This window comes from Ailuropoda melanoleuca, chromosome 5 (genome assembly GCF_002007445.2).
Source record: "Ailuropoda melanoleuca isolate Jingjing chromosome 5, ASM200744v2, whole genome shotgun sequence".
NCBI lineage: Eukaryota > Metazoa > Chordata > Mammalia > Carnivora > Ursidae > Ailuropoda > Ailuropoda melanoleuca.
In genome coordinates, this window is record NC_048222.1 from 108,975,422 (window position 1) to 109,003,016 (window position 27,595).

At 35.5% G+C, this 27,595-nt stretch overlaps 1 protein-coding gene across 5 annotated transcripts in view; it reads left to right on the plus strand.

The window, feature by feature from the left end:
• Positions 1-27,595, plus strand: part of SLC10A7 (solute carrier family 10 member 7) — a 260,057-nt gene that overhangs the window by 75,013 nt on the left and 157,449 nt on the right. Inside the window, exon 6 of one of the 5 annotated variants that reach the window (XM_034661554.1) lies at positions 5,134-6,295. The exons of the other annotated variants lie outside the window; for them this stretch is intronic. Within the exon in view, the coding sequence (XP_034517445.1) occupies positions 5,134-5,217 (84 nt within the window). The 3' untranslated portion in view covers positions 5,218-6,295. Of the gene's footprint in view, positions 1-5,133; positions 6,296-27,595 lie in introns of those variants that run through there. 5 annotated transcript variants of the gene reach the window in all.

Genomic DNA, 27,595 nt, shown 5'->3' on the forward strand with positions numbered 1-27,595 from the left:
CACCCACCCTTTCCTCTGGTAACTTGGTTTGTTCTCTATAGTTGAGTCTGTTTCTTAGTTTGTCTCTTTCTCTCTTTTTCCCTTTGCTCATTTGTTTTGTTTCTTCAATTCCACAGATGACTGAAATCATATGGTATTTGTCTTTCTCTGACAGACTTATTTCACTTACTATACTACTCTCTAGCTCCAGCCATGTCGTTGCGAATGGCAAGATTTCATTCTTTTTTATGGCTGAATAATATTCCACTGTACATATACATCACATCTTCTTTATCCATTCATCTATCAATGGACACTTGGGCTGCTTCTGTAATTTAGCTATAATAAATAATGCTGGTATAAGCATAGGGGTGCATGTATCCCTCTGAATTAGTGTTTTTGTATTCTTTGGGTAAATACCCGTTAGTGTGATTACTGGATTGTAGGGTAGCTCTATTTTTAACTTTTTGAGGAACCTCCATACTGTTTGCCAGAGTGGCTGCACCAGTTTGCATTCCCACCAATAGTGCAAGAGTGTTCCATTTTGTCCACATCCTTGCCAACACTTCTTATTTCTTATTTTATTATTCTTAAAGGGTGGTACTTGTTAGAGTGTTTTTGGAATTTTCTTTATGAATGGAAAATACTCACTTATTCTTAAAATTTAGGATTAGGGGTAGTAGTATGGTTTCTGGAATCAAATTGGCTTGATTTAAATCCTTACTTGACTGAATTACTAGTCTAATCACATGACCTTCTCTATCCATAAAATGGAGTAGATGTACCTCAACTATACATTGATGTGGTGAGAATTAAATGGGATAATCTTTATAAAATACTTGTGATCTAAGTTTTGTCCAAGCTGTGCCATGAATTTTTCTGTGTGGCCATGGACACCCATAAAATGAAGAATTGGTTATCTCTGACTAATGATTATACTCTGGTTATAAGTGACCATTTCTTTTGTATTTGCATAATGGAATTTGAAAAGGGTATTTGCTTCAGATTACATTAAAACTTTGAATGAAAGCCTTTATTAGAAGAATTTTTGAAGAAAGAACTCTGAGGGCATTTTTGTTGATTTTTAGACATCTGGGTATACCAAATAAAATACTGTACATATTTATAGCTAGTTTAATAATGTCCCAGGTCTAATTAAAACACAGTGTTTTTAAGAACTAATTGTTACAGAGAACTGTGTTGTTGTTGTTTTTAAGATGTAGCTTGGCTGGTAATAACCAATGATAGATGAATTCAATTTGCATAAATTTCAGGCCAAGAGAATATTTTAAAATCATGCCACAGAGGATTGCTTTAAGTTAAGAAGTTAATGTCATTATCTCCTCCTCTCATTTAAATTGCTCTGTTTACAATAATTGTGGAGCATAATAGGTGTTTTAAGATTTCCCACTTGATGAGATTTTAATAAAATTTGATAGTCACCACTCTGAATAACTACAATGTTATCAAAATTTATATATATATCTATTTTTTTCTATGTAAAGCCAGGCATTTCAAGTTCAGCCATCTCATGTGTTGCTTCCTCACCAAAAGAAAGATTAAAAAAAAAAAAAAGATATTGGCAACTTTTAAAACAATTCCAGGGGCGCCTGGGTAGCTCAGATAGTTAAAGGTCTGCCTTCAGCTCAGGTCATGATCTCAGGCTCCTGGGATTGAGCCCCGCATTGGGCTCTTTGCTCAGCAGAATGCCTGCTCCTGCTTCTCGCTCTCCCTCTGCTGCTCCCCCTGCTTGTGCTCTCTCACTCCCTCTGTCATATAAATAAATAAAATCTTCAAAAAAAAAATTTCCAATTGAAAAATCCTCTCTTTAATGTAAATGTACTGAAAAAAACTTTGATCACATGTTTTGTTGTATTTTGGCATTTTTGATTTGGAGACTGAATTCAGTGACTGCATGTCTTCAAGAATTACAGGTTAAGGTTTAAAAGGAAAAGGTAGAACTTTTTATTTTTAGGCCCTTCCTAAGTTCCTGAGGAAATCCTGGTGAGTGACAAAGTTGATGGTGCCAAATTGAGCTGCTAATAACTGTGTGACACAACATTATAGCAATTCGTAAGTGCAAGGATTTCTGAAACATTACCAAAGAGTTACAAGAAAAGTGAAATCATCTCCGGGAATGCATAACACCAAGTCTAAGAAATATCTGTAGGTTACTATTTACTTTTTAAATCTCTTCATTTAAAGTATCAAGAAATGGCCTTATTTTACTTAATTCTTTTCAAATAGTCATTGCTGGAACCAGCAAAAGCTATTCTAAGATGAATAAGGATTAAAAGGAACTCCTTGCCTTAAGTGGAAGAACTAGCCGGAACATATTTTTCTTCCCTTATCCTATTGTTGTTCTGTCTTCCGTCTTTGCTTTGGCTTGTCCGCCATTACTACCCGGCTTTGTAGTAAGATTTGAATAGTTACTGATACTGTTATAATTGTTGAAAGAAAAGAAATTCCGAACACAAATGTCATGTTTTAATAACTTAGGATGTATATTTACCACCCTGTTTTATTCTTCATTTCTTGTACAAAAATGTGCTTAACCACGCTTAGCATGGTCAAAGAGGGAGCACATTTACTTCGTTATCCATTGATTGCTGTGCAACACTGCTTTTTAAAAATCGGAGCAAGAATCTCAGACATTAATGAGGAGGGTTAAGGGTTGTAACCAGAGAAGACTCAATTGTTACATTAGTTTTCTTTTCACCTAAATCTAGGATGTCAATTTTTAATTTCATTTATGTTTATGGAATACTCATTTTGTGTAACCCTGAAAACTATGCTGATTTTTTTTTTCTTAGCTTGCTTAAAATCTTAACCAAACCAAATTACTCAGTTGAGCTCTTGGTTTTCCCTTAAAAGTTCATGACTCACTTACAAAACAGGTTTTTATTTTCATTGAGTTTACATGCCAAAAAAACAAAAACAAAAACACTGAGTTTTTAAGCAGTTTTCGGTACAACCTTATAGGATGTTATTTCAAGTTCACCCTTTACTGCTAAGGCCTTGATAAAACCAGGATTTAAAATAACCTATTTTGGGCTTTAAAATACCTCATGAACTATGTTCAGACAATGGGAAACTGGTTTCTTCCTTTATAAAATGGAACCCATCATCAAGAAACTGGTTTCTTCCTTTATAAAATGGAACCCATCATGGGCAAATGAATATCAGAAAAGCTGGATTGCTGAGAACAGACTACTTATTCTTTAAAAAACAAAATACAGTTGATTCAATTAGCAGTATGGCACAAAATAGAAAAAATAGGGGGGCGCCTGGGTGGCACAGCGGTTAAGCGTCTGCCTTCGGCTCAGGGCGTGATCCTGGCATTATGGGATCGAGCCCCACATCAGGCTCCTCCGCTATGAGCCTGCTTCTTCCTCTCCCACTCCCCCTGCTTGTGTTCCCTCTTTCGCTGGCTGTCTCTATCTCTGTCAAATAAATAAATAAAATCTTTTAAAAAAATAGAAAAAATAGGATATAAATTAACACACATATACTCAGAATCCATTAGATTCAAGGCACTTTTCTATGAAGAAAATACGCAAACCATAAATAGATGAAGAAAGTAACAATAAAAGATTTAAGAAAGAGGGAAGATAAGAACTGCCTTCAAGGCAGTATCTTCCAAATTTTAGGCCCCTTTATGACTTTTGCCATCTTGACATATCATTTGTATTATTAAGTTTAAAATCCCTGTTTTTGTTAAAGATTTAATTTTTAAAAAGTAATCTCTACACCCAAATAGGGTTCGAACCCACAACCCCAAGATCTAGAGTCACATGCCCCACCCACTGAGCCAGCCTGCCACCTCTGGAACTCATTTGTAAAATTTAACTTGAATTTAAAGCAAAACTTGACATCAACACATAAACAATCTTGTTAGTAATAGAAGGTAACCGAAATGAAATCAAATGGAAAAAATCTATTATTTACTTGTAGCTAAACTCTGCTGCCTACACAGGGCTGTCAGTCTGAAGCCCGCCCTCCTTTTGATAAAAAGTAAAATTAGCCCTGGTACCAAACCAAGAACAATCCTGCGATCTGAAAGATTGAAAAGAGAGCAAGTTTTATCACTAATTCTCTGCTCGTGTGTCCTTAAGTCATCTTGCTTTAACTTCCACTTCGGGCAGCACTGTTTTCTCAGGTCATTTCTCAATCATTTCATCACAGAGGTGTATTAAAGCCATCTGGGGAGGTCAAATGAAGAAACCCCCAGAATCAGGGACTCTTGCAACCTGAACACGTTATTGTTTCTTTCCTCAGAGTTATTTTCACACATAACATTTGTTCAGAAAAGCACTATGCATGTGTGCCAAACATGTTTGTAGAGGTAAAAATAGGCTGTAATGCTTGAGGTAGGAAAACCCTGTGAAAGCTACATTTGGGTTTGTTTCTAAAACAAACTCTTATTTGAAGTGCAGTCATTGTGAATAAAAATGGTCTTTTTACTTAATAAAAATGTATAGAATCCTTACCTACTCCATTTTAGCTATGTCTGTGTTGTCTGACGGGACTTGTGTAGCAAGTAAATACATTAGTCACAGTGACCATTTTTCTTGCAAATTTGTGACATAGATTTAATTATAGGAATGACCAGCAACTTACAAATCTAATTTTGGTGGAGGCTGAGGCAACTTTTTTTTTATTTTAATAATGATGGATTTTTTTAAAGCAATGATTTCATTACTATTTAAAGAAATCTACTGGTGTAGAACTAGCCAATTGACTGAAGTTATTTTATTACCCTTTAACAAATGCCATGTACTTTCATTCTATTTTTATTAATTTTTAAAATATCATTCTGGAAAATACTTGCTCCTATACACATTTAGATAAATATAAATGGGAGGGGGTAGGATACTTGTAAAGGGTCTCCTACAAACCATGATCCCAGTGGTTGGTTAAAATGACTAAATTTCCTTAATTCGAATCCAGCCTATTATAGAACTGCTTAGTTTGTGGCCTTTAGTAGGAGATATACCCACTTACAGGTCATTGACAATAATGTGGAAGATAGTTCTCATTTTTCTACACTAAAAGTTTACCATGAATAATCTATTTATTAAGCTAATAATTGGGGGATCTGGGGATAATAATGTGGTGAGCCAAACAAGGTTTCTGTCTTCATCTGCCTTACAGATTCTCAAGGTGAGAATATCAAATCCCATGACAGGCAGGAGAGAGGAGGTAATATTTTCCATTATTATTAATATTCCTCATTGACTCAGACCCCACTGCCATTCCAAAATAAATCTGGACATATGGAGAGAAGCAGGAGGGCATCTGAGCTTGCATAAATTGTATTAATTTTTGGATTCTACCAGTCAAAAACAATCTTTTATTTAATTACTGGACTTTATGATAAAGCAATGCTAGACATCTAAATTCCATCGAGGACTCAGGTTTTCGAGTAAACATTTAGCACTTCTCAATAGAAATTGTCTGTGTTATTGGAAATGGCAAACTGTAGTTTGAAATTAAAAAAAATCAAAGATCATTTTTTTTTAGCTCTAATTCACTTCACGTCACTGTTTGACCTTGTATCAGTTTTATTCACTGAAACATTTGGGGACTTCCTACTATGTGCTAGGCTCTGGGCAAGGTTCTAGAACTAAAAAGAAGAAGAAGAAAGGAATATATGATTCTTGGCATTAAGGAGTGTAAAAATTCCAGGATTTAAATGGCCTTTTTGGGACACTTGGGTGGCTCAGCTGGTTAAGCCTCTGCCTTCAGCTCAGGTCATAATCCCGGGGTCCAGGGATCCGGCCGCATTGGGCTCCTTGTTCAGCAGAGAGTCTGCTCCTCCCTCTGCCTGCCACTCCCCCTGCTTGTGTGCTCGCATGCTCTCTCTTGCAAATAAATAAATAAAATCTTTTAAAAAAATAAATAAAAATAAATGGTGTTTTTCACGGTATGATTCCCCAAATTGATTCCTTAGTCACCAACCAATGATTTGGACCCACAGAGTTTGAGGACCACTTATTTTAACTGTAGAACTTCAAGTAAAGTAGCAGATCATTATCTCCAGTTATCGCAAAACTAACAAACAAGAAAACCATTCCATTTTGTTACAACTTTAAGGAAAACTGGATTTTAAGATTGTGTGTCTGCCAGCTTAGTTGTTTTTAAAAGCAGTTTGTCAGAGACCAGATTAGTTTCTAAGTATATCAAAAGCTGATTTACAGAAGTATCTAACCAAATATAACTTATTCTGTGGGAACATTGTGTTAAAAATTAACTTTTTAAAAACTATTATAGTAGTATTGTTTATTATAGAACTTTTGAAAAATATAGAATCATCTAGATATAGCATTTTGGTGTATGTCCTAAGTGTTTTGTACATATAGTTAACAAAGGTGGTATTGCATTGTATAGGTGATTTTATTTTCTGCTTTCCCCTTTGACAACATATATAAGCATTTCCTCATATTCTGATTTCTCCCTTGACAACTTGATTTTGCTTTATATAATAAATAATAGAATGTATAATATTCTTTTGAATGGGGTATTGATATTTATTTAGTTGTTTCTCCATTGGTAGACATATGGGTTGTTTATATTCTTTTACTATTATTAAAAAAAAAAAACCTTCCACGACATTTTTGTGCATAAATATTTGTGGTTCTCCCTTTTAATTATTCTTTTTAGGAAAAATCCCTAAAGAACAATAACTGAATAAAATGCTACCATCTTTTAAAAGATTCTTGAGGCTGCTAAATTGCCATCCAGAAATATTGAACAAAATTATCATCCTAATATATGGATGTTCAGAAATATTCATTTTCCTTTATCTTCTCCAATTCTGGTAATTATTTTTTTAAAGTTTTAACAAACTGATATTTTATCTTAATTATAATTTTTTGAGAAGTTGATCTTTTATTTGTTTATTGGCCATTCGAGATTCTTCTATTGTCAATTATTTGTTCATATCCTTTGCTCATTTTTCTCATTGGGATGCTTATTTTGGTTTCAAAGTGGTCTTTATATATTGAGGATCTGAACCCTCTAATACATATATTTCAGCTTATTGGTGTGTGTGGGTGAGATGACTTTTGATCCACGGAAGTTTAAAATTTTCTTTTAGTCAGATTTATTGAGATACAGTTTTTATACAGAAAATTGACCCATTTTAGATGGACAGTTCAGAGTTTTGACAAAATGTATACAGTCTTATAATGACCACCTTACTCAAGATAAAGAATATTGCCGTCTCCTCCAAAAGCTCCTTCTTGCCCCTTTGTAGTCAGTCCCCTCCCCTATCTTTAGCCCTTGGCAATCCTGGCAATCCCTGGTTTTTTGTCTTATTCTTATAGTTTGCTGTGTCCAGAAGGTCATATGAATGGAATCACAGAGTGTGTAGCCTTCTGAGTCTGGCTTCTTTCACTTAGTATATGGTTTGTGATTCATCTTTGTTGTTCTATGTACTAGTAGCTCAGTCCTTTTCATTGCTAAATAGTATTACATTATCAATTGACTGGTTGATGAATTTCGTATTGTTTCCTGTGTTTGGCAATTATGAATAAAGTGGTTTTAAGTATTTGTGTACAGGTTTTTGTGTAGATGTATGTTTTCATTTCTCCTGGGGAAAGCACCTACATGTAGGCTTGCTGAGTTATATGCTAAGTATATGTTTCAGATTGTACAAAACCACCACACTGTTATCCAGAGTGGCTGTACCATTTTACATTCCTCCCAGGAATGTACAAGGAATCCAGCACTCCACATCCTGGCCAGCCCAAGGTATTAGTGATGCTTTTTATTTTTGTTAGTCTAATAGGTGTACAGCCACTTGTCATCTTGGCTTTTAGTTCTGTTTCCCTAATGGCTAATGAATGATGTTGGACATCTTTTTTATGTGCTTATTTGCCATTCGTCTATCTTCTTGGGGGAGTATCTCTTCAGATCTCTGGGATATTTTTTTTTATGGGGTTGTTTTCTTATCATTGGATTGTGAATTTTTAAATATATTTTGTACAGCAGTCATTGAGGGATATATATTTGCAATTGTTTTCTCCCAGTCTGTGGCTTTTCACTTTCTTAACAGTATCTCTCAAAGAGCAGAAGTTTTAAATTTTGATTAAATTCATCTATCTTTTTTTTCTTTTATGGCTCATGGTTTCTGTGTACTTGCTAAGAAATCCTTGTTTATCCCAAAGTTACAAAGATTTTTCTCCTATGTTTTCTTCTAGAAGTTTTAGAGTTTTTGTTTTTACATTTAGGTCTTTGCTCCAATTTGAGTTAATGTTTGTATATGATGCATGTATAAGTTGGGATTCATTACTTTGCGTATGGTTATAGAAATTTAAAGTTTTTATGTCTGTCAAATGTATCCATCTTTCCTCTTACGGATTTTTTCATAGCCTTTGAACTTATTAAGCCCCTTTCTACTCACAATGTCAGATAAAATTTCACATGTATTTTCTTTCAGTTTTGTAGATACGGTGTGTATCTACTATGTTAAAGAGCAAAGCCTATTATGTGAGAGTTCAGTAAATATAAGTAACTTTGAAAGCACTTCACCTGATTATGGTCATTAGCTAAAGAAGTCAATTTATGTCATTGCTGTCCTTACTGGCTTTTTTTTTCTTTTCCATGTAAGTCCAGCTTTGTGGTGTTACTTTCATATCTACATAGTGACATATATGCTTGTCCCTGAAAATAATTAGATCAGTATTCATGACTGTTAAAAATTGTTTCTCTATCTTAGGATATTACACATGACATTAATACAGTTACTTAAGATAAAATTATGTTTGAAGTGTAAATAGGTATTGTTTATAGAAGAGTGAAAATTATAGAAACCTCATTTTGATCTTTATCAGTTAATCTGCAGATAGTCACACAAACTAACAGTAAAATGTTTCTATTTGGAAGATTGTAAAGTGAATAGCTCCCTTAGTAACAGAGTTTTGAGTAATAGAGGACTTTACAAAAATAAATTTATAATTTTAAAAACCTGATCAATTTGACTTTAACTTTTATAATTGAACAGGCTCTACTGATCAGGGGGAAAAAAATCTTATGATGTGAATATGGTGTCTTGGACATTAACATCAAAGCATCACAGATCTCCATGAGAGGAATGTTGATTTGCGTTTTTCATGTCCACTGATGGTATACTATGAGTTTACAGTGTATATGTTTTCTTTCTCTTTCGGCAGGACCACATACTTATTTACTTCTTCTGGGTAGCTTTTTCTATGATATTTTTAATAAGAAGAATAATTAAATTAAAAATGTCCACTATATGTATAGTCTTAATTTATAGACAAGTTTGGTCTAGTGGTCATTATTTATGGGGTAGTTTTTTAATCTTTCAGGCAATTCTCTTGTAAGTAGTTATTTTCTAAAATGTTCCCAGGTTTTGGACTTGAAAGCTTATGCTATTCTTTTTATCCCTTCATTTAGGAGAGAGAATGTTTAGTAACATTATTGTGCTTTTGGTAATTTTGAAAAGCCAAGGGTGATAAATTCTATCTTCTTTCTCACCACCATACTGTACGTTGTCGTGAGGTTAACTGTCTTCACATACTGCTTTTATATGTCACTCCTATGCCCTGATGCCTTTAGTGACTCTAATTTGTCCACCACCTTGCTGGCCATTCAGCAGTCCTGCCAGTGCAGCCCCATACCTCCACCCCACCCCCCGGCACCCTTCCTCCATTCCTGTGTTCACTGTTGATTCACTCTTCTCCACCCTCTCCTCTCACCTCTTTGCTTACACTATTCTCATCCCTTCTATATCGTGTGTGTCTCTTGAAAGACTGTCTGCCCCTTGAAGACTGCCTCCAGCATTTTTTGTTAATGATTATTTAGCTCTTAGGAAGACTTTCCATCCAGATTGTAACTGGTTAGTAGAATTAGTTTAAAATTCTGACCTTCTCTCCCACCTCTAGCAGTTTTTATCATCCTCTTTTTAAAATTTTTTTCTGAAATATGTGTCTTCTAACATAGTAGGTATTTATTTATTATGTTTACTATCTGTCTCCCTTTATTCAAATGAAAGCCTCCGTAAAGGCAGGTATTGGCTTTGGTTGGTTTGGTTGGTTTGGTTCACTGCTCTATCGATAGCCCCTGTAGTACCTGGCACATGGTAAGCACTCAAAAAATATTTGTTAAATGAATAAATAGAAATCATTCGATGAATGTTATTTTAACCTCTCTTCTTATATCTAAGATTGTAAAATATCTAGTATATGATATGCAGTTAAATATATGTTAATTATTATAATAAAATGTTGAATTAATTTGACAAAAATCACTATCACTTTAGTTGGTTATCTACCAAATTTTTCTTACTTATGTTAAAATGATTTTAAATTGTAAGCTTTCAGTTTCGGTAAAACAGCCAAAATGTGTATTGCTTTATAGTCCCCGTGTTGATTTAGAATGGGAGTGAAAACTCATTATTACATCTAAATTTGATATGAGTAATTTGTAAGACTATCTTCTTATAATCTCCATGAGTAGATTATGGCAGATTATCTCTATGTAATAGATTACCAACCTATATGCTGTTATCATTGAAATATTTTAGAAAGTTTTTCAGGAAAAATTGCTGCAAGTGTGATTACTACATATATAAAGAGCTGGAGAGTTATAAATAAGAGGATATAATAAATGATTGCCATTATATGCCATTGTAGAGAACTGTTGCACGTAAGGAAAAGCATTTTATTATTACAGTTAATTTTTTAACAACTTGTGAAATATATAATGCAATTAAATTGACAAGTGAAAGCTGAATTACTGGATAATGCTGAAAAATTGTACAGTTTCCTAGAGGAAAGATAAAAATAAGTCTGAAAAATAGAAGTACCAAATCAGTGGTGTATAAAAACTAGATCCGATATGTATCTGAGAGTCATTTAAAGTACTTAGAAAATAGAAATGACCAAAAAAGAAAAAGAAAGAAAAGAAGAAAGCCAAGATGATAATGAGGAAACAGGTAACTTGAACTTGGCAATATAATATGACAGCTATGAAAGCCAATGCATTTCCTTCTTTGGAAGCATCATGTTATAGCCACTACATTTGAGTTTGGTAGGTAGGTTCACAATTCAGAATATTGCTTCGACTTTGGTCTTATCATCTTATCAGGGGTTAAAATTTGTTAAATGAGATACAGAAAAAAGAGATGTGATTTGGGCTGGAGGAGGTTTGTAGAGTGACGTAGCTCTATATAATGGAGAAAGAAGAGACAGAATTTTAAGATACTCCAAGAAGGGGTGTATAGTTAATCAGACGTGATTTTTTAATGGGAGAGTTGATCCCATTTTCCTACGATAACCTAAAAAATACACTCATGCCATCTGTATTTGTTATAGCAGCCTAGTAAGCCATTCAGATCAGTAACTGCTGAGGTATACAGGTTTGGAGCAGAACAGCTTTGCAGTCTTTTCAGTAACAAAAATCAGCAAGAAGAAAGGTTATTTCTTGTTTACACAAAAAAAGGTAGAGTGACATGTTACCTTTTTCTTTTCTTTGTTTACTTCTGCTTCTTTAAACTGAAGAAGAAAATGTAGTAGAGATCATGAAAAACGTGAAAGAAATATAAAGGCTTCCTGCCTTGTGTCCTTTAGTTCACGGGCATTTTCTCTCAAAATGCTTGAACCCTGATTCGGTATCATTAAACGTCTCTATAGAATTTTGGATTCATATCTCATGTAGTTTCAAGCCAAACAGTTGTTGAAGTCAGAAGGTTAAATTTCCAGCTCTAAAAAAAATTGAATAGAAACTCCCACTGGTGTAGACAAGTGGTTGAAAATTAAAAGTTTAAGTGTGTACAGTGGAAAATATCTACATCAGGAAAAATACTTCCTCTTTTAACAGAATGCTGTTGTTCTTTTTTGTATGAATTTTCAGTATATATTTGAAAATTAACATCGAGATGTCCCTAAGGAACAATCTCAACAAACAACCCTTAATTTTGAAACAAATCTTCCATCATGTCTGGCTTTTTTTTTTTTTCCAAATTCTATCAAACTGATGCCATAATCACTATGAGTTTTCTAGTGACAAAATTATTGCCAACTAATGAAACTCTCAAATAGCGTTGTGCATCTCTGTTAGTTTTTGTGGATGTTGCTGGCTTTCATTTCTATATGGGAGCTGGAAGTAGTGAGTCACCTAAAATACATATTTTGATATGTGTTTTTAAGAACACAAACAAATTAGAAGGGGATGTTTTTCTCGTTAAAGAAGGAGAAGTTGGGTGCCACAAGGTTCTTAAGGAAGTTTTTCTTTCTCTGCTGGAAATCACTCTTGATACTTCCAAGATCTGAGATTTCTTGGCTTTAGTTTTTCCTTGGCATGATGTCACCCCTAAGCAAAATCAGTAGTATTACTGGTTTTTTTCTTTGACTATTTGAATCATCCATTTTGAAAATACTGAGTTTCTCATTGCCAGGGATGTAGGTGACATATACTTTATAAATTGCTGTGGTCTTGTTTCAGAAACTGATTCTGTGCCTCCATCTCACAAGGATGGACTCACATTGTTCATATTCACAGATAACAATATATAGAGCAATCAATTAAGAGTGGGAAAAATAATTATGAGAAACTCTTAGACATTTGGGTTGATGCCTTCTGTTCTCATGGTTAAATCCACATGAGAAGATATTTTAATCAGAAGTTCATTTGGTAGGAATGCAATTAGAGAAAAGAGAGGTAGGGAAATAATTCCTCAGTTTGATTCTATCAGGCCGTTGTAAGTAAATGTGTCTGGCTCCACAACAAGGGTATGTTGCCCTTGGAAACAGACAGGTTCATCATTTGGACCACCATCTTTCCTAGATGATGTTTAGATATGTGTTCTCAATAGTCACTTTTAAGTTTTTTCTCATTGGTTCCATTGCTGACTGGTTTACCCTTTTATTGATCCACCGTACCTTAAAGTGAAGTCTTGCTGACATTGAAACCATTCTGATGTTTTAAAGTGATTTTACATGTCTTCGTTGCAAAGGCATTTCCTTTATTGCCAAGTTCAGAGATAAGGAAGATATGTTAATATTTCCATTTTGTATTATCTATATAGCTGAACTGACCAACATGGTAGCTACAAGCCACACGTGGCTATTTAAAATTAAATTAATTAAAATTAAATAAAATTAAACATCCATTTCCTCAGTTACAATACTCACATTTCACATATTCGGTAGCCACATGTGACTGCTGGTTGCTGTATTGGACAATATAGAATGTTGAACATTTTTTTCATTGGAGAAGATTCTGAACAACACAGGAGTGATATGTTTAATTGGCAAACTATTTTGCAGTTATCTACTTTAATATAATTTGGGGTCTAATATTTTCATATGCCTTCACTGTGACATATTTATTTCAAGTAATAGCCCAAATTACTATTCCAATCTTCTCCAGTGAGTTTGAAGTCCATCATATACACATGTTCAGCTGGACAATGGTTTTGTTGTTAAAATACTGGTTGTTTAAGTATCTAGCACTTACGTATTTTACTTACGACAAAGTTCTCATAAATTTCATTCACAATTCTCTTCTAGTTACTGAGAGGACTGTGTACTTTGGCGTATTAGAAAAAACTCTAGTGCACAGTGAAAACACTTTTTAATGGTTATAGTTTTCATAATTTTAACTTCTTATAATGGTAGCTTTCTTGCTTTTTCCAACACTGTACTATCTTAATAAATTAATAATACTCCTTCAGAAATGCTGACATTACCAGGAAAATAAATGCAACCTTCTATGTATAAGAGCGGAAAATAGTATGCTGTTATACTAGAAGTGTCTGAAAGTCTATTAGTTTTCCGAGTCTGAATATGATTTTATTATTAACTTGTGTGTCTTCCTCTGCATTTAACAACTGTTCTCGTGGGACTATTATAATTTTTAAATCTGATTTAACCTTTTCACATTTGAAGGATTATTTTCAATAAGACAATAAGAAAATAAGATTATTTTCAATAAGACAGGTCTTTCTTGCATAGAAGTTTAACTAGGTCAGTGATTTTCTAACATTTGAATTTCACTGAGCAGTAAAATTTCAAAAGAAATTTTGGGAAGTGCCTAATGTTTTTAGTTTTTCATTTTGCTAAATAAGAACTGCCACTTCTTATTGTCATCATTTCATGCAAGTGTGGACATTTAAACATGAAACCCAAAAGGGTGGGTTTTATCGTATTCGTTTATACTTGAATAAATTTAACCTGATGATAGTTATACTACCTTCTTCTTATTTTGCCCTTTAAAGTTTTATTTATTCCTTTAAAGTTTTGACTAGTCCCAAGCCTAAACTCTTCACTGTGGAAATTATCAACCTTCGTTGATTTTCTTCTTCATTGATCTTTTTACCACCTCTATTTGGTGTTTTGAATTATAATTTTGATTTAGATTTTATGCTGTTAGTTAGGCAAAGACTGTCACTATTTAAGGAAATATAATATGATTAGAGCATTTGTACATGATAGAGATATATCAAAAAGTTATTTAACAGTTTTAACCATGCCATCTGTTAACCAAATATTCATTTGTCTAATTCATATTCTGAGTTAAGTTTGTCCAAGTTATACTCTGTAGGGACCCAGAAGAAATAGATCTCTTTTCCAGAATTGGAGGAAGATGAAAACAAAGGAATAAAGGCAAAATGACTTAATGAGGCCTGAGAATTCAGTTTCAAAAAAAGCCTCTTTGGGGACTATTTGGATAATATAGCTCACTTGTTAAGAACAGCATTTTAGAAAAAGTAGGTAGTTTGGAAAAATATGTTTTTAAGGTAACATTAAATGTACATTTATTTATTATTATATGTGTTATGTATATTTAATATCTACTTGTGGACTTTTTATGTGTTTGGAGGACTCATGAGAGAACTCCTTGGACTATTTTTATATACACTCAAATATATATTCATCCATGTTCTTATACACAATTGTTCTTATATTAGGAAAGGTCGCTTTTTGCTGAGTACTTTAAAGATAGTGGGTTCAGTGTAGCTGCTGGGAAGAGTGCAGAGGTCTCCAGGCACAGCTCCTCCTCTCATAGAGCTCTCACTGCATAGCTGAGGTACGGGCAATAGGGAATACCTTCCACAAGGGATGGGATGAGAAGAAGATTTGCAGAATAAATAGAATTTGGGGAAATACTGATGTTTATTGCAGACTGGGGCTAAGGGGATCTTATAATTATTGATTCTCTATTCAAAAAATCTGGCTACTAGGGCCAGTCTTTGATGAGTTATAATGTAAGTGTCTTATAGACTGAATCTGGCTAGTCCAAAATGGACAAGTAATACATAGAAGAAGGCTGGTCTGTTTGTCATAGCTGAATTTCTGCAAGGAAGGTGTATTTGACATGAAAAGCCTGCCAACTAATTTATTACATTTTTTATACTTTTATACATGACTAAATTATAGTAATGTTCTTTTTAGATAAATGTAAAAAATGTGTTCATGTGTGTGTGTGTGATCTTTATATATAGAATATTAATCTTTGCTTCTGTTGAAAAATAATTTTTCTTTTAAAAAGTTAAATAAGTAAAGACTTCATTTACTTTTATCAATATTATTGACATTTTAGCAGAGCCCTATTAAATTTGGCCTATGGTATGGTCTCAATTATGTTCTACAAAATATAAGAATTAAAAATAAGGCCGATGTTTAAGGAAATTAAAGAAAAAGATGTTATAATACGTATAACATATATAATACATATAACAAAATATGTGTTAACTGACTGTGTATGTTATCAGTAAGCCTTCTGGTCAATAGTAGACTATTAGTATTTTTATATTATATATGTAATATATATATATATGCAATGGTAGACTACTAGTAGACTCTTTGTAAAGTTTTTGGGGAGTCAAAAGTTATAACTTGGATTTGCCCTTGCAAGGGGGCTGGTGCCTTTAGTCCTCACGTTGTTTGAGGGCCAACTATATTATACGTGATTGGGAGACACTTAAACCATACCGCAGAAATTTTCCTTTCTGTTCCTTTTGTTTCCATTTGCGTAACTATACCTTTCGTATACCTCTTTTTTCCCTAGAGATTTTTCGTATCTCTGTTTTTGAAGATAAATTAGGTCTTGCTGTATTGTTAGTTTGACTTAGTATTTCAAACTCTTTTCAATACCAAAAGCCATTTATTAAGTACATACTGTATACATATCATCCAATTCAGTTGATCCACATTCAGTGGGTGATGAAAATTATAACACACATTTCTTTTTGAGAGACTTAGTGTAATTGAGGAAATGAGCTATCACTAAGTTAAACATTTGGAGAAAAACAAGAAAAAATATAATCAAGTGCTTAAATGTGTGATATCATCAATTAAGAAAAGGAGAACAGGACAGGGAAAATGATCAGGAAAGGATTCTTGGAAGATGTTAAATGTAAGATCTTGAAAATCAGGAATATCCCAAGTGTAGTAGATCAACCTGAGAGTGGGTATAGTCCAACAAAGGCGGGGACCGTACCTGTTGTACTCATTGTTACCTCTCTCTATATATAGATATAATGGCAAATATGATGCCTGGTACATAGTAGTCAATATATAATGAGTAAATGGATGAATGGGCAGTCACAGGCAAAAGACAGTGAAAGGAGGGATGTTTACTGGAGTAAGCCAGTTCTTGTTGACTGGTGGAAATTATGTGAGACTGTATTATGAAGAACCTTGAATGCAAGGCTAAACTTGAGCTTGGTACCATATGAGGCATTATTGTGGAGTTTCAAGGAGTGTATCATCCCAGAGGTGGTGTCTTAGGAGAAATGTCCTGACAACAATGAGTGTGTTGGTGAGATGGTGCATGAAAGATTGGGATGTAGGCTATTCTGAGTCTAGACAAAAAATGATGAATGCCCTGGCTACTGCCTTTCAATTTTTTTTTTTTTTATAAAGAAAGAGCCACAAGCATAGAAGAAAAAGGAAAACCTTTCTTAATTATTTAGAAAGCTAATATTAACCTTGTGCCTACTGTATGGGAGACTCTGTACAGAAGGAGTGTCACTACCAAGCTTTGAACCAGGGAAGGGATACATGCCTACCAGTGCTGTTAAAGAGATTCAATAAGATCAAGTCTTGGAGATGCTTAGCAGAGTGTCTGGCACATTAACAAGACATCATAAGTGGTTGCTGCTAATATGAGTCCATTTATTTTAGACATGATGCCAAGAGGGGTACCTGGGTGGCTCATTCGGTTGAACTTCAGACTCTTGGTTTCAGCTCAGGTCATGATCTTGTGGTCCTGGGATCGAGCCCCAGGTTGGGCTCTGTGCTCAGTGCAGTGTCTGCTCAGGTTCTCTCTCCCTCTCCTTCTGCCCCTCCCCTGGCTTCAATGTGTGTACTCTCTTTCTCTAAATAAATAAATAAAATCTTAAAGAAACACGAAATGATGTCAAGACCCTCTCCATCCCTATGGCCAAAACCCTCTCTATAATCCCATACCTAAAACTTTTTTACCTACTCCCTAGATACAATATTTTCCTAAACCTCCAGTTCCTTAAAAGCAACAACATTTTTTTCTATTAGAGACTTTGAAACTGGTAGAAAGCAGGTCAAGTAATATTAGTGAACCTTGCATACCCATCTCTCAGCTTTAACAGTTAACTCACTCCAGTCTTGTTTCCTCTACTCTCCATCCACTTTGGTGTTATTTTGAAGCAAACCCTAGCCATCTTTTCATTTTCACAGGAATCTAAGAGATAGGGGCTCTTGTTTTTAAAATATAGCTATAATGTTGTTTTCCTACTTAGAGACTTTTACTGTCCAAGTTTCTCATGAAAGAGTCCGGGATATCTTTATGTAGAAAAGCCAGGAAATGCAAGGAACATAAACAGACTGGAGACCCAAAGGTCTTAGGATTAATAACCGTGGTGTCATGAACAAAACCAGGGGGTTTAAGTAAAAGAATAATTTTGAGTAAGATGTAACTTTGATTCAATAGGTATTAGTTACATGATGGTTCAGGGACATCCAGTGGCAGATACGTAGGAATGGATATGTTTGGTATCTTAAACGAATATAGATCCTTTTAGGTTGACCATTAATTTCCTTCCTTTCCTCCTCCTCCTCCTCCTCCTCCTCCTTCTCCTTCTTCTTCTCCTCCTCCTCCTCCTCCTTCTTCTCTGATCTCATCCTTTCTGTGTCCCACCCTCCAACTCTCTACTCTTGGTTTTCTACTCCGCTCCATCCCCATTCACTTTGGGGGTATACTAGGGAACATTACTTTCTATTAGTTATGTTTGTTTGAGTTCATTCTGTTAAAATGTTTATTTTATCCTTAAAAATAATTTTGGTTTTTCTGACAGTACTTAGAGTCAATGATGATTAGGTGATGAATGAATATTCATTAGGATGGATGATAGCTTCAATTTTGATTTTATAGTAATTTCAGCTGAAGATATTTTTCAAAGTAAAAGTGTAAAATAATATCATAGGAGCACAGAAGTAAATGCCCCTCAATCCTGAAATTTAATTAGAACTCAAAATGCTCATAAGTTAGTAACTTTAATTCTTTTTTTAAAAGTTCTTAGCTTTCAAAAGATCTCCTCCTATTTCACTTTGACAGTAGTGTAAGCAATTTAGCTTATAGGGCAAAACAGAGATCTTGTTCTTTTTGATGTATGGGTGTCATCACATTAATCCTAATTTGGGTTATGTGTATTCATCAAGAGTAAAAATCAGGCTCATTTTAGCACCTGACTTAAGCCTGCAGCAGACATTCACATTAGAATTTTAAACCCTAAATGTTAGAGGTTTGTACGGAAAGTGGAGATATAGTAGGCTAGGACCTACTTTGGCTTTATAGCACACTCATAATTATTACTGGATCCATGCTGTTAATGTTGGACACTGTTTGAATGTTTTCTGATAATTTATAGGGTTGATTACTCCAGCCTCAAGTGGAAACTTATGAAGAAGAGCAGCAAATGGTAAATCTTGGCAGTGGTCCCTGGGGCAGTCGTTCAGTTTGAGGCTCTGAGTTATGTGGTTCTCAGCCTCTTTTCCTCCCCAGCCCTTCCTGTGGCTCAGTGTCATCATCATCATCTGTTCAGATAATGCCTGTTCAGAAATCACAGGTCCCCAGGGAGGAGAGAAAGGAGAGAGTCCTGTTATAAGCACACTCGCTGCAAACCTTTCACCTTGCTGTCAAGGTGACAAATGTTTGTCCTTAAGGGAACACTAGAGGTTAAATCACCAGTGTTTTTCTCACTTATCTTCTTTCCCTTACTATCCAAGCTCTTAGCCAAATTTATAGCCAAGAGAATCTCAGAAAATTAGGCTACTCATGACCTTTATGAATCTTGTTCAGAGATATGTTTTGTACAAGCTCAAAGTACTGATTACATTATGAATTGGGGTCTTAGTAATTAGAATTTGCTTAATGTCATTATGTCAGTATATTTTCCTTTCAGGGATTACTCAGAACAAAAAAAGATTTGGGAGGGAAACATTTAAATTTTGAGAGATAGTATGGGGAACTGTGCAAACACAATTGTGATAAGGTGAGCAAGGACTTATTTTTACATCAGTATGTGTTAATGGTGTATATACATCCTTACACACAGAAACACCAAAATGTGCATTAATCAGGACAATGGCAGTTGCTCTGGATTTCTTCTTCTTTTTTCGCCCATTGCATTCCATTCTCCATTTAACAGTGAAAATGATCCTGAAGGATGTAAATTGATCATGTCATTCTTTTCCTGCTTAAAATCCTTCAGTTTTTCTTGGGATAAATAAATACCAAAATCCCTTATATGTCTTATAAAGTCCTGCATGATCTAACCCTTGCCTTCTTCTCCAGCTTCCTGCCATGCAACCTCTTCTTTACCCACAAGGCAGCTGCCACGTGAGCATACCTACAGTTTCTCTAGTTCATTCATTCAACAGATATTTCATTGAGCTTCTACTCTGTATTGAGGCTACAAAAATGTACAAAACAGACAAAAACTCATGGAGCTTACATTCTAACTGAGGGGATGTATACAACTATATAATATATAGATTTGCAACTGAAATACATATAATATATATCAAATATGTATATAATATCATATATATATGTCTTGCCCCCTTTCCTTCGCTCCATCTCCCATATATGGAGTAAATGGAGGGAAAATGAAGCAGGAAAGGAGGGAAGATAGGGAGGAAGCTAGAGGGGTTGCAGTTTTTTTTAAAAGGTGGTAAGTGACAGTCTTTCTTAGAATGTTTGAGCAGAGACTCGAAGGAGGTAGGAAAGCAAGCCGTGAGGATATTTGGGGAAATAATATTCCATATAGAGAGAAACGACAGTGCAAAGTACTCAGGTAGGAAGAAGGCCACAACAAGGTTGGCAATAGAGATAAATTCAGGTAGTAACAAGGGGCGAGATTGTATAGGTAGGGCCTTGTGGGCCATTGAAATGCCTTTGGTTTTAAACCAGAGTGAGATAGTGTATTAGCCAGCTTGAGCTGCTAAAACAAAGTGCCACAGACTAGGTGGCTTAAACAATAGAAATTTATTTCTCACAGTTTTCTGGAGGCTGGGAAGTTCAAGTTTACGATGTCAGCCCACTAAGTTCCTAGTGAAGGAGCTCTTCCTGGCATGTGGACAGTGGCTTTTTTTACCATGTCCTGACATGAGGGGCGGGGCACTGAGAGAGATATGGATGGTGTCCTTCTCTTATAGTAAGGCACTAATTTCCTTTGGATCAGGGCCCCACACCACCCTTATGATCTCACTTAGCCTCAATGACCTCCTAGAGGCCTGATCTCCCAGTACAGAACATTGCGGGTTATGGCTTCAACATGGAGATCTGGCCAGTGTACACAGTTCAGTTCATAGCAGATGGGAGGATATCTGAGAGTTCTGAGCAGAGCAGGAACATGATCTCACTTCCTGACCACTCTGTGGAGAATGGACAGCAGAATTAAGGGCAGGAGCAAGGAGACCAGTTAAGAAATGATTGCAGTAATTCAGCCGGAAGATCGTAGTGACTCCAAGTCGGGTGGTGGCTATCGAGCCAAGCTCATGGCAATGTCAGGGCGCTCTCATAGGTTGTCCCCCGGATTGCTTGTATATGTATAGCATCTTCTGGGTTTCAAAGCTCTTTTACGTGTCTTTTCTCAGGCAAGCCCCACACCTCTCCTGGGAGCTGGGCACAGTACTGTGAGACTCAGGTTTCAAATGGGACTGATTCTGGAGTCAGACTGCCTGGGTTTGTTCTCCCTCACTGTGCCTCCAATTCCTAGGGACGGCAACTATGCCAACCTTGTGTAGTGTTGGGCTCGGTAGATGAAATAGTCTGTGTTAAATGTTTGGTAGAATGTCTGGCACGTTAGTAACTAATAAATATTAGCTGTCATTATCTTTGTCACTTAATAAACAATGAGATTCAGAGTCAAAAATGTCGGTTGGTTTGTCCAGGCTTATCTAGCTAGTAATAAGAAAACCACGGCTAGAATCCAGTTCCTATTATTTCTCATACACTCTCTTTCCATTATATCATTTACTGAAGGAGTTCCATTTTAAAACATAGGATAACTCAAGTTACAGAAAGCAGTAAATTTTCTTTCAAAATAGTCTATCAATTGAACTTTTCAGTACTCCATCCTGACTCTCATTCTTTTCATCCTCTTAGAAGGGTATATTTATTCATAAAGGTTAGCTTTTACTTTCCCTGAAGAATCCAGAAGTTTAAATCTCCTTTGAATTGTTAAATTAATCCTTCTCTAGAAATTGCTTAATTTCTATCTATTGTTTCCTCAACAGTTTACGGTTTAGAGTTCTCATTAGGAATGAAAGTACTGATTTGGGGACTGTTAAATTAAGGCTCTATGGAGGAATCTGCTCCAACATCTGACTTTTGTTTCTGTCTTTGCCTGGCCTCCACTGTTGGGTATTTTATTCACGAGTAGAGTACACAGGTTCCTATAGAAAGTCATGGCCAAATGTCTCTGCAGTTTCTCATTTCACAGGCATTTTCTCAGCGAGTCCTGAGCACTGATGAACTTGATGCCAGCGTCTGGAGGAATTTTGAAATAGGCTAGAAGGGTAGTAAAAAGCCTTATGATTAGTTCTGGGTTGCCGTGTATTTCAAATGGTACCTTGGTGTCTCCCTGCTGGGGCACATGCGCTTGTCTGGATTCCTTGTGCAGGAGTTGGAGTTCGTGTTCACTTAGCTAGACACTTCCTTTTACCACTGCTGCCCTATTATTTCCTAGTCATGTTGGGACTTCCCAGGAGTTTGTACCTTCCACAGAGCAAATCCTGAGCAAGCCACTGATTAGCTCCTGGGTTCTGGGTTCTGGATATTTCTATTTCACCATCTCTTACAAGCAAGGACCTTGGTATCCGATCTCCCCATCCTTTTCTTCCTCCATATCTCTCTGAATTTTCCTCCCTGCAGGTTTAGAAGTATAGCCCCCTTGCTCCCTGGGCCATGAAGAGTTCCCTTGCATTGCATCCTGAATTTTCTATGTTTGTATAAGGATTGCTGTTTAACTCTGCTGGATTTAACTCTTAATCTCTAATAGAAATTTATAGACTTTAGAAAATCCTGAGTAATAAACTATAATTTACTAGGAGCAGAAACCTGTAGTGAAGAGAGGTAGGTAGAGGTATAATACTGAAGCTTGAAAGCAAGAAAAGAGACAACAAAATCATTAAAAATGAGAATCTATTGGGGCGCCTGGGTGGCACGGTCGTTAAGCATCTGCCTTCAGCTCAGGGCGTGATCCCAGAGTTCTGGGATTGAGCCCCACATGAGGCTCCTTCCTAGGAGCCTGCTTCTTCCTCTCCCACTCCCCCTGCTTGTGTTCCCTCTCTCGCTGGCTGTCTCTGTCAAATAAATAAATACAATCTTTAAAAAAAATGAGAATCTATTGCTACATTCCCATGTTTAGGGATACATAGCCTTACCTATGTTACTAACATCAAGGAACCACTATATTACGTGGTGGAATATAAGGAGTTTTAGTATATAATTTTGATTGTAAGGCATCAGAAATGATTAAATTTTGTGAAATTTACTTTTTTAAAGCAAGGTAGAAAATTAATAGTAAGGTATGCTTGAATGACTCATATTTAAAAGACATGGGAATTAAATTGTCTTAAAGGGATCGTCTTTGGCTGAGATTAGTGTATATAGAAAATATTCTCCAAATATGATCCTAGATACTTGAGGGATTTTTTCTTATATATATATATATAGAGAGAGAGCATATATATATTTTTAAGAAAAGTTTAAATGGTCTTTCAGAATCCCAGTTCAATCTGGTAGAAGATCTAAAAATTCATTTGTTTAAAATATATTTCCTGAGGGGCACCTGGGTGGTTCAGTCGGTTAAGTGTCTCCCTTCGGCTCAGATCATGATCCCAGGATCCTGGGATCGAGCCCCACATTGGGCTCCCTCCTCAGCAGGGAGTCTTCTTCTCCCTCTCATTCTCCCTCTGTGCTCTCTCTCTCTCAAATAAATAAACAAATTTTAAAATATATTTCCTGAGTGTTTACTGTGAGGCTGGAATTAAGCTAGACGTTAGAGTGGTGAGCAAGCCAGGCACCATCCTTGCCCAGATGGAGTTGACATTCAAATAGGGAAATGGACAATATATAAAATAATTACATTCTAATTAAGTGCTATGATGGAAATAAACAAAATGATAAACGAGAAATTGTCCCATTTTAGTACAGTTCTTTTCTCAGCTACTCCCCATTTTTCCTCATTTCCTGAGATAATTTCTTAAATCAGAGAATCTCAGCCTTTAAGAGTTTGGCTTAAGTTCTTCTTATAAAGTTGTTTAAATGCAGGGCAAATAATTTGAGTCATTGACAGTAGATTGGCTTACAGTCAAAACTTAGCTAATGTTTACATTGATATACATAAAACTTGAACATAGGTCGTGATAGGCAGGGAAAGCTAGAAGAGCATCATTTTAATAGCAGGATAATAATAACAAACTTAGGAGAGATATTTATATGCTTTACAAATGGTACCGGTCATTGCCTTTAATTTTTTACTTTCCTTTGCTCCTAAAACAGATCCTCATTGCAGAGGAGTGCACATGCTGTAATTTTTGCTGTACAGAGTTAATATTAGTGTTTGAAAGAGACGTCCACGATAAAGAATGACAACATTAATTGTAACTTGTTTTAAAATTATCTTTTGATAAGATAAAGGAAAATACCTTTGAGAAGATCATGTGGATTACTCTTTGTTTTAGGCCAAGTAATTATATTCTATAATGCAATTTTTTTGTGTTGGATGGACAGAGTAAAGATAAAAGGCGACCATAGAGAGAACAGCCTACTTCACAGCTGACTGAAGCAGGTGTTAGAAATGCAGATGAAGGGTATTGACTAAAGACTGTACAAATTTGAAGTGAAAATGCCACTGGTCTGCATGCAGCATTCTGCACATACAAAGTTTCAGGTAGTTAAATTATTCATTTTATTGTGTGAACTAGTTCAGGAGTTAGGGAAAAGGTGCCTTTTACATTTAAACTGTTTCTTCCCCCCTTCCTTTCATCTGCACTTGGCAAGCAAAATGAACTTCATTTTGTAAGTTTTATTCCAGCAAGTGAATGACTTACATCTCTATATGGGGAAAAAAAATAAACGTAGGAACAGATAACTCACAGGTTTAAGTGACAATATGAAACAATAGACACTTTAGAAATTAGTTTTCCCCTCACTTTTGTTATAAAGAAAGCCACTAAAGACAAGTAAACGTAAAAGTAGCTATCTAATAATCATCATTACCATGAACCTCACTGTGAAATGTTTCTCAAATGCCTGCATGGGCATTATTCTGTGCTGGATAAAAAGATTTTTAAAAAATAAACCATTCCTTCTATAATCTTAATAATTAAGAATCTTTATTTTTATGTTATTTTTATTTTTTTTAAAGATTTTATTTATTTATTTGAGAGAGAGCACAAGCGATGGGGAGGGGCAGAGGGAGAGGGAGAAACAGACTCCTCGCTGAACAAGGAGACCGACACAAGGACTTGATCCCAGGACCCTGGGATCATGACCTGAGCCTAAGGCAGATAAGCTTAACTGACTGAGCCACCTAGGCACCCTAAGAATCTTGATTTTTAAAAAGGCAAAACCGAGATATTTTTAAACATTTAGTATGTAATTTTATTTTTTTTAAAGATTTATTCATTTGAGAGACAGAGAGTGAGAGAGAGTGCAAAGGGGAAGGGCAGAGGGGGAAGGAGAGAGAATCCCAAGCAGACTCCTTGCTGAGTGTGGAGACCAATGCAGGGCCCAATCTCACAACCCTGACATCAGGACCTGAGCTGAAACCAAGAGTTGGATGCCCAAGCAACCGTGCCACCCAGGTGCCCCTTTAATATGTAATTTTAAAGCAGAGTTACATTTTAAGGAAAATATCAGAATTCTTGGAATTATTTCTATTCTCATTTTGGCTTATTTTGCTTTTTGATCTCAAGGACTGGCTGATCTTGCTACAGTGCACCACACTGGTGTCCAGAGGTCACATTAGTATTGAAAACACCTGTTTTTGGTGAACTCAGATCATATCAAGAGAGTCAAAGAAGTTTTATATATGTGTAGGAGGAAAATACAAACACTTATTCCACATTGTAAAGGTGAAGAAAATGTGAAGGCATGCCTTTATTGATTGATTGATTGATTGACTGATTGATTGATTGTCAAAGTTATGGAACTACTGACATTTTGACTCAGTCTGTGCCAATGCGTAGGTTTAAAATACCTTCCTTTGGCTCCTAAGACAAAGGGCTTCAGTGTCCTACAGATTTGGATTTGGATCCTGTTTCTATTCCTTATGAGTTGTGTGACTCTGGCAACAAAATTAATATCTTTGGACCCAAGTTTCTTTAAATGTGAAATGGGGATAATATGAGTACTACTTCTAGAGATTGTTTTAAGATTAAATATGAAACAGTGGGCTTGGCATGTCGTAGGAACTCACTGTGTATCTACTTCCTTTTTCATAAGAGCAGTAGCTTGCCTTGCAGATAGTACTGCCTCTGCTATATTCTCATTTTAATTTTATAGAACCATTTAAGAAGCTGTAGTGTGTTTGAGTGTTGATGTAGCTTTTTTCAGGTTTTAGTTGACTTTGTAGTTAGAGATTTGGGGAATAGTTTCGAGATATGTTCCTTTTAATTGGCCAACTGATTTATGGAGAAATGTATTAGATTTGGAGTCAGAATATCTTGGTTCATTTTCTGACACTATGTACTAATTTCAGGACTGCAGACAAGTCATCTAACCCATTTGACCTCTATTTTCTCATCTGTCTAAGGGGAAATAAACGTAATACCTCACCTATTAAGCTTCCCTCAATTACTGTGAGAATCAGACGAGACAAGATACTTTGTAAAACATGAAATGTTCTTAAAAATTAAGTAAGCTATTATCATCTGTAATTTATCATTACCAAATTTATCATTTGTGCCCTTCTTCCCATTAGAAGGCACAATTATGCTATGAAATATTAAGATTAATTGCTTATTTCCACAGCAGTGGATATCACTTTTTGTGATCCCTTACTGGTAAATTAAATCTAATAATTTGATATATAATTCAGACATTAAGTTTGTGCCATCATAAAAGTCTTGAACACATATGACGGTATCCTACAATACAAGATTCTTTCTGCCACAGACGTTTATAGCTTGAAAATTTACATAGTACGTGGGTGACTGCTCGATTTCTAGAGTTCTTGATTGGTTACCACAGTGTGGATTAACTGAGCACAGAATAACCTTTTGGTTTCATATCAGCCCACAAATGGGCCATTTTCTCCCATTAAAAAATTAAGATATGTTTTACATATAGTAATTTCATTCTTTTTAGTGTGCAGTTCTATGAGTTTTGACAAATTCTTAGTCATGTAAGTACCACCATAATCAAGAGGTAGAACATTCCATCACCCCTAAAGTTTCCCTGTGCCCCTTTGGAGGCATTGCCTCCACCCACCCTCCCAGCCCCTGGCAACTACTGATCTGTTTTCTGTCCTCGTAATTTTGACTTTTTCAGAACACTGCATAAATTGAATCATACATCATGTAGTGCTTTGAGTTTGACAAATGTGGCATTTTTGTTAATGTACCATTTTTAAACACCATTTTTTTCTGTTTGGGAACAAAAGTGTTATTGCACTTATTTTTAAAAAGAGATTTCCAAAGTTACATTATTGGAGTGGACTTTTCATTTATTGAGAAGTACTGGTTGATGTTTTTGGCTCATAGATAGGTTGAGAGTACCTAAATATTCCTGATCTTTTGCCTATACATACCCATTTAAAAATCCCTTTCTCTGTGTCCCATATATTGGAAAAGAAATAGTTAAATTATCTTCCAGAATGTGTGAAAAGATATTTGCTCCCAGGTTGTTAGTTCAGAGTTTTTAGGTCTGTTATTTTTAACCCAAGCCCTGCATTATGGAATGTATTGTGTCCCTCCCAAAATTCATATGTTGAAGTCCTAAGCTCCAATGTGACTGTATTGGGAGCTAGGACCTTTAAGGAAATAATTAAGGTTAAATGAGACCCCAAGGGTTGGGCCGTAATCCAACAGGCTTGGTGTATTTGTAAGAAGAGGAGGAGACACCAGGGGTGTCTCACTTACTCAGAGGAAAGGCT